Source organism: Oncorhynchus kisutch, linkage group LG25 (genome assembly GCF_002021735.2).
Source record: "Oncorhynchus kisutch isolate 150728-3 linkage group LG25, Okis_V2, whole genome shotgun sequence".
Taxonomy (NCBI): domain Eukaryota; kingdom Metazoa; phylum Chordata; class Actinopteri; order Salmoniformes; family Salmonidae; genus Oncorhynchus; species Oncorhynchus kisutch.
Window position 1 is genome coordinate 18,307,314 of NC_034198.2, and position 8,365 is coordinate 18,315,678.

Here is an 8,365-nt window from a genome sequence, read left to right on the forward strand (position 1 = left end):
ATCTACCTTTTTATATATTATATTATTTCGACCCGCGTTAGCCAGCAGAGACAATAGTATTCGAGAACCAGTTGTTATGTTATCCTTTATATATAAAATATGTTTCCTACTCCTCACACAGACCGCGTGGCCTAATGGATAAGGCGTCTGACTTCGAATCAGAAGATTGAGGGTTCGAGTCCCTTCGTGGTCGCTGCTTTTTTTATCATTGAGATATTTGCACGAATCGATTCTTATTATTATTATCGATTAGTATTATAAAGAGAGCAATGTCTTATGTCTTCTTTGATAAACAACACTAACGAATATGCAACTAGCTACGTTCGTTTGAATGCGAAAGTGTCAGGAATTGACACTGGCCTGATTCAGCCTAATAGGTAAACAAGTTAAATGTTCTTAGTTCTCATACTGTACACGGCCGCACAGCATTTATAGTTTATCTTGCATTTGTGCTAGCTAGCGAGTGCACTCCCATATGCCTTCAACCAATGGGCGTTCCTAGTTAGTTTTATATTTAGAATTTGGCTACTTTTTGTCAGATAGCAGAGTGGCGCAGCGGAAGCGTGCTGGGCCCATAACCCAGAGGTCGATGGATCGAAACCATCCTCTGCTAGTTTTTTCGTCCCCGTCACCACTCGCATTTTCACGTAGAATCGACATCGTGGATCTCTTTCTCATTCTTTGAAACGCTTTTATTTTTAATTAATGCAAAAATACTGCCACAACAATCACCTCAAATCAGCATGTCTCCAAAAACTCAACAAGTGGAAATACTTTCAAACAAATTGAGTGTTCAATTTATTGGTTAACCAAGAAAATAGACAACGAATGAATGTTTCCGACCCTCAGTCGAAATACACTTGTCTGGTGTGCTTGACTGCTGAATGGAGCTTCTTCTGTTTCAGTCTCTCCTTATTCCTCTTCTCTAACCTGAGCAAACCACATACAAAAATGTATTTACTTTAGTAATCATTCAGTTACGCCATCTGACATGGACATTAAAGTATACACACCACAACAATTAAATAAATATAGCTAGATGAAGAAAAAAATGTACTGCTGTATTTGGTTATCGATTCTGGGTTGAACCATCATTATAAACTAGGTGTGAACGTCAGCCACACATGAGCCATTCTCTACCTGGATGCTCTGAGGGCTATGTCCTCTGCTGAAGGCTCATGGGGCTTTTCAGTGGCCTTGGCTATGATGTCAGAGATCTTCTGAATGCAGTCCCCCATGTTTCTCTGCTGGCTCCTGCTCTGCTCTGACGTCACCAGCAACTCCCCTGCCTTGTTGATACGGTTTTTATTCTGCAATGGAAGAGAGTAAAATCATATTGCATTCAATATTCTACTTGGAATGCCACGGAGGATATTGCTCAGGGAAGATAGAGGGGCACAAAACCAATCTACATTTTGACCGCTTTGGGGTAGTTAACGTACATTTAAGATGATCTTTTGTCGAACGTCTTCTGGGATCCAATCTGCTGTATAGACGTGGAAGCGGACCTCTGCTTTTGTGCTGACTATGAAGACAGACAGACAGTAAATCACAATAACATTTCAACAGGCTCTCATACAGACTGCACAAAATCTATTCAGTGCACTCCAAGTTGCATTAGAGGGTATTGTGATGTACCAGGCTGGTCGCAGACTAGACGAAAATCCGGGACACTCAAATTAGTAGGATATGTTACGTTTTGTATGGCTACATAAGATAGCCATACAAACTTATTAGGCAAAAAAACAAATGTAGCTCCCGAGTGGTGCAGGCACTGCATCTCAGTGCTAGAGGCGTCACTACAGATCCTGGTTCAATTCCAGGCTGTATCACAAACGGCTGTGATTGGCAGTCTCATAGGGTGGCACACAATTGGCCATCATTGTAAATAACAATTTGTTCTTAACGGACTTGCTTAGTTAAATTGGAAAGGCGGCTGGCTGTATTAAACCCAAAGGTTGTTCTAATCTCATCACGTCAACTTTAGCAAATACTATGCAACTAACTATTTGGCATGTTAGCTAACCCAAGAGGTTCCCAAACTAGTGGTCTCAACCACATGTGTTGTTGCCTGATATGAAAGTGGTTTTGCAGGAGAATTTCCAAAATCCTTAAAAATGTAAATGAAATTATTAAAATCTAAAAGATCAAATTCAACCAGAGCGCGCCCTTAGAAAAGGCCGCACATTCCCACCATGAATGGCTAGGCCCACTACGCTATGCAACCATACCCTATTGCAGAGACTTTGATATTTCCGGCCGCAATTGATGTGTGTGTGGGGAGACAGAGGCACAAAAACTCTCATGAATCAATACCTTTGTCAGATAACATAGTTAAATGAAGAATTTATGCTACTGCTAGCGATCAAGAGGAAACTGAATGAACGACTCAAACTCTACAGTTTATTCTCTCCAAATGGACTTTAGCTGAGAGGTCCGAGGTGCCAATGTATTGATTTTTGTTCGCTATACATGTCGGGGGATACTATTCACGAGGACATATTGTTCTGTCTCACGATTCCTGAGCATGAAAGGCCACTGGGGATTTTCAGTGTGCTGCGTGGCTATATTGACAAAAAAACTCCATGGGATCAAAGGGTGGGCTTTTGCACAGATGGGGCTCCATCTATGGCGGGACGGTAGGCATGATTAGCCGATGTTAATGCGAGTGTAGCGAAATGCTTTTGCTTCTAGTTCCGACTGTGCAGTAATATCTAACAAGTAATTGATCAACTTCACAATGACTACCTTATACACACCATGTAAGGGGATGAAATGAGAATATGTACGTATAAATATGTGGATGTGCGATGGTCATTCAGCACAGGCAAGATGCAGTAGATGGTTTAAAATACAGTATATACAGTTGAAGTCGGAAGTTTACATACACCTTAGCCAAATCCATTTAAACTCTGTTTTTCACAATTCCTGACATTTAATCCTAGTGAAAAATCCCTGTCTTAGGTCAGTTAGGATCACCACTTTATTTTAAGAATGTGAAATGTCAGAATAATAGTGGAGAGAATGATTTATTTCAGCTTTTATTTCTTTCATCACATTCCCAGTGGGTCAGAAGTTCACATACACTCAATTAGTATTTGGTAGGACTGCCTTTAAATTGTTTAACTTGGGTCAAACATTTAGGTAGCCTTCCACAAGCTTCCCACAATAAGTTGGGTGAATTTTGGCCCATTCCTTCTGACAGAGCTGGTGTAACTGAGTCAGGTTTCTAGGCCTCCTTGCTCGCACACACTTTTTCAGTTCAAATCAAATCAAATTTATTTATATAGCCCTTCGTACATCAGCTGATATCTCAGTGCTGTACAGAAACCCAGCCTAAAACCCCAAACAGCAAGCAATGGAGGTGTTGAAGCAGTTCTGCCCACAAATTTGGGTGCACCTCAGCCAAGCTCAAGGTCCTAATCGATATCATAACCGCCATCGATAAGAAACAATACTGTGAAGCTGTATTTATTGACCTGGCCAAGGCTTTCGACTCTGTCAATCACCACATCCTCTTCGGCAGACTCGATAGCCTTGGTTTCTCAAATGATTGCCTCGTCTGGTTCACCAACTACTTCTCAGATAGAGTTCAGTCAAATCGGAGGGCCTATTTTCCGGGCCCCTGGCAGTCTCTATGGGGGTGCCACAGGGTTCAATTCTTGGACCGACTCTCTTCTCTGTATCAATGATGTCACTCTTGCTGCTGGTGAGTCTCTGATCCACCTCTACACAGACAAACCATTCTGTATACTTCTGGCCCTTCTTTGGGCACTGTGTTAACAACCCTCCAGACGAGCTTCAATGCCACACAACTCTCCTTCCATGGCCTCCAATTGCTCTTAAATGCATGCTCTTCAACCGATCCCTGCCTGCACCTGCCCACCCATCCCACATCACTACTCTGGACGGTTCTGACTTAGAATATGTGGACAACTACAAATACCTAGGTGTCTGGTTAGACTGCAAACTCTCCTTCCAGACTCACGTCAAACATCTCCAATCCAAAGTTAAATCTAGAATTGGCTTCCTATTTCGCAAACAAAGCATCCTTCACTCATGCTGCCAAACTGACCGTCCTACCGATCTTCGACTTCGGCGATGTCATTTACAAAATAGCCTCCAATACCCTACTCAATAAATTGGATGCAGTCTATCACAGTGCCATCCGTTTTGTCACCAAAGCCTCATATACTACCCACTACTGCGACCTGTACGCTCTTGTTGGCTGGCCCTCGCTTCATACTCGTCGCCAAACCCACTGGCTCCAGGTCATCTACAAGACCCTGTTAGGTAAAGTCCCGCCTTATCTCAGCTCGCTGGTCACCATAGCAGCACCCACCTGTAGCACACGCTCCAGCAGGTATATCTCTTTGGTCACCCTCAAAACCAATTCTTCCTTTGGCCACCTCTCCTTCCAGTTCTCTGCTGCCAATGACTGGAACGAACAACAAAAATCTCTGAAACTGGAAACACTTATCTCCCTCACTAGCTTTAAGCACCAGCTGTCAGAGCAGCTCACCGACTACTGCACCTGTACATAGCCCATCTATAATTTAGCCCAAACAACTACCTCTCCCCCTACTGTATTTATTTATTTTGCTCATTTGCACCCCATTATTTCTATCTCTACCTTGCACATTCTTCCACTGCAAATCTACCATTCCAGTGTTTTACTTGCTATATTGTATTTACTTCGCCACCATTGCCTTTTTCTTTTGCCTTTACCTCCCTTATCTCACCTCATTTGCTCACATTGTATATAGACTTATTATTCTTCTGTATTATTGACTGTATGTTTGTTTTACTCCATGTGTAACTCTGTGTTGTCGTATATGTCGAACTGCTTTGCTTGATCTTGGACAGGTCGCAATTGTAAATGAGAACTTGTTCTCAACCTGCCTACCTGGTTAAATAAAAATAAACAGTCATCTTTGTGTATGTAAACTTCCAACTTCAACTGTACATATGAGATGAGTAATGTAGGATATGTAAACATTATTAAAGTCACTAGTTATACCTTCATTAAATCAATTTATTAAAGTGGCCAATGATTCATCAATCTATCATGTGACCGAATACATTCACGGGTCACTACGGAGGGGTTTTAGTTCCTGACTCAAAGGGAATACCCTGTCGTCTGCCTCTGAGCATTAATGCAGAGTTCAAAACAACTGGGAAATCTCTGACTTCCGACTTCAATGCATTCAAGACAACTGTGAACTCAGAAAAAAAGAGCTCAGACTGGGAAAAATCATTCTTAACGGTCATCCAACTCGGAATTCCAAATCGGGAACTCATGATTTGACCTCGTGTTTTTTTAACTTCCAAGTTCTCTTAAAAGCACCATAAAACTCATGGTACCCTTCGCCAGCTTATATCTGTGTGAAGCTGGATTCAGTGCTCTAGTCTGCATTAAAACCAAATATTCATCCAGGTTGGATGTGACTGCAGAGATGAGGTGCGCAATGCCGGCCACGCCTCCTGACCTTGAGAAGCTCCAAGGCGACATGCATTAAGCACACCCATCTTATTAGTGGTGGTAAGATATGATACATGTCAGACTAATTTACAATTGACCGTCATAGCCCCACATTAAAAGTATGTGATGGTGAGTTGAGAAGATAATCTGAAATACTGTTAGAATGTCTTTCAATTGACTGTCATAGCCCAAAATATAAATGAGTTAACACTGGCTATTAATTACATACTTTTTTTCACATGGTTGGGTCGGGAGAATGTTAAGATATCAAAATGAGATTGTGGGCCAAACAAGTTTGGGAACCCCTGCCCTAACCCTTTAACCTAATCTTAACCTAGCTAATATAAGCCACCTACCTAACGTTAACAACAACACATTTGAATTCTTAACTTATAATACTTAATGCAGTCATACCATACGTAACATATAATAATTTGAGTGTCCCGGATTTTCGTTAACTATGTTACTTCTACCCCGAGTCCAGGTTGCAGGCACAGGTATGTGAATAGTAATAATGATACCTTTGTTAACATGTTGACCACCTGGACCACTGCTTCGGCTGTAGGATACTGTGAGACGGTCTATAAGACAGACAGCATACAATACAACATATCTATGTACATGCATATGGGTGAAAAGGTAAATAACCATTACATTTCTCTAATGTAGAGTTTGGTATTTATACTTACCGACTGGAATGTTCACATGTCCATCCTGCATCAGATATAGACATGCATTTGAAATCGAATCGATCAGTCACTGCATACCAACTACTCAACATCACTCCAAGCACTTACACAACACAACACACTGTCCGTGGTGAACTAGCTACAGCTTGTGACATGTAGGCTACTTTCCAGCTAGCTGCCCTATGCGTTGTTAAAAGCAGCACATTTCCTGCAAGAGATCTTGAAAATTCGTTACTAGTACTTGTTACAACTTCATTTGTAGACAGCTCAATGTATTTACACTTGATACATTCACCTAGCTAGTACGACAGTAGCCCTATATCGTGTTGAATTCTCAGCTTGTGTGTGTAGCGTTGCTAAATCCACTAACCTGTGGGTTGTCAGACGCTCTGTTACCATAACTAAAACTTGGACATTGGCTGAGGAGGTTTCTGTTTCTTATACACACAGGGGGCAATTTCCTTTGTCGAGTAAAGGACCGAATGATTTCTGAACATCGAGAGAGTAAAAAATATTTAGCTACGGAGGTCGCCATGTTGGATTAACCCTTTACGTCTCTTCTAGATGGGTTGCAAAGGGGAAGACAGTTTGGTTACAAACAGTCTTGATATTGCACAGCTAATGAAAATCGAACTAGCAAGAATGCAATTACACAGCGTAAATGTAGCTAGGACAACTGTCTATGATGGTGACAAAATGTTACGTTCAATCGAGATTTGAACTCCGATCGTTGGATTCAGAGTGCTAGTCATTGCGCCATACTTCGCTAATTGTATTGTATCTGTGAAAAAAAACACCATGTTCACAGTTTGCTGATGTTTAGGGTTGAGAGATGGCCTCACGTGATTATTTTCGTGCCCAATGATACGGTTAGTTCGAAAAAGGACATCACCCCAGATGGGACTCGAACCCACAATCCCTGGCTTAGGAGGCCAGTGCCTTATCCATTAGGCCACTGGGGCTCGACAAAGGTGGTGGGAAAATGCGAATATAAATTAAAAGTACAAACTGTTAGCTATTGATGTTGAATGTACTAATAGTCTCCAATTAACGATTTCCATAAAGAATGGAAATTGTAGACTTTTTCCCGAACTGCGTAACCATTTTTACCAAGGAAAACGAGAGTTCACAATCCCTGGCTTAGGAGGCCAGTGCCTTATCCATTAGGCCACTGGGGCTCGACAAAGGTGGTGGGAAAATGCGAATATAAATTAAAAGTACAAACTGTTAGCTATTGATGTTGAATGTACTAATAGTCTCCAATTAACGATTTCCATAAAGAATGGAAATTGTAGACTTTTTCCCGAACTGCGTAACAATTTTTACCAAGGAAAACGAGAGTTGGCTAAACCTTTTCAGGTTTTCCCGTGGTAGCAATTTTTCTTAAGTCTCGAAATACACTAAATTACCAAAAGTATGTGGACACCATGACATGCCGGCAACAAATGCTGGCACTACACATCCAAGTATATCTGACCAAATGATGAAACACAAGCATTGCCATTTTAAATTCCGTGAAGTTAGTGTGGAAGAGGTAAAAACAATGGCAAGCCACCGGGGTCTGACAACTTGGATGGATAATTACTGAGGATAATAGCGGACGATATTGCCACTCCTATTTGCCATATTTTCAATTTAAACTTGCCAGAATATGTGTGCCCCCAGGCTTGGAGGGAAGCAAAAGTCATTCCTCTACCTAAGAATAGTAAAGCCCCCTTTACTGACTCAAATATCCAACCAATCAGCCTGTTACCAAACCGTAGTAAACTTTTAGAAAAAATTGTGTTTGAACAGATACAATCTTATTTTACAGTAAACAGACTTTCAGCACACTTATAGGGAAGGACATTTCAACAAGCACAGCACTTCCAGAAATGACTGATGATTGGCTGAGAGAAATTGATAAAAAGATTATGGGGGCTGTTTTATTAAACCGACTTTTGACATTATCAATCATAGTCTGTTGCTGGAAAAAATTATGTGTTATAGCTTTACACCCCCTGCTATATTGTGGATAAAGAGTTACCTGTCTAACAGAACACAGAGGGTGTTCTTTAATGGAAGCCTCCAACATAAATCCAGGTAGAATCAGGAATTGATTCTTGATTTATAGGATCCTTCCCACTATATTATTGATATGTCAAGTTATCAATTAAAAGTTTATGGAAAAACTGCACTTTTCCTCAGGAAAAAG

General features: G+C 41.1%; 1 protein-coding gene and 2 non-coding genes across 3 annotated transcripts; 1 reads left to right on the forward strand and 2 right to left on the reverse strand.

Annotated features, from left to right (window-relative positions):
* Positions 1–120: 120 nt before the first annotated feature.
* Positions 121–193, forward strand: trnar-ucg (transfer RNA arginine (anticodon UCG)). Its single transcript has one exon. It is a non-coding gene; the product is annotated as a tRNA-Arg (tRNA).
* A 484-nt stretch (positions 194–677) lies between these two features.
* On the reverse strand, positions 678–6,984 carry mrpl58 (mitochondrial ribosomal protein L58). The gene is made up of 6 exons (XM_020460770.2): positions 6,542–6,984; positions 6,172–6,196; positions 6,004–6,063; positions 1,443–1,525; positions 1,141–1,310; positions 678–930 (listed from the first exon to the last, which is right to left on the reverse strand). The coding sequence occupies exons 1-6, from the start codon at positions 6,704–6,706 to the stop codon at positions 846–848; spliced, it is 588 nt and encodes a 195-aa protein (XP_020316359.1). The 5' UTR covers positions 6,707–6,984; the 3' UTR covers positions 678–845.
* A 76-nt stretch (positions 6,985–7,060) lies between these two features.
* Positions 7,061–7,133, reverse strand: trnar-ccu (transfer RNA arginine (anticodon CCU)). Its single transcript has one exon. It is a non-coding gene; the product is annotated as a tRNA-Arg (tRNA).
* Between the last annotated feature and the right edge of the window lie 1,232 nt (positions 7,134–8,365).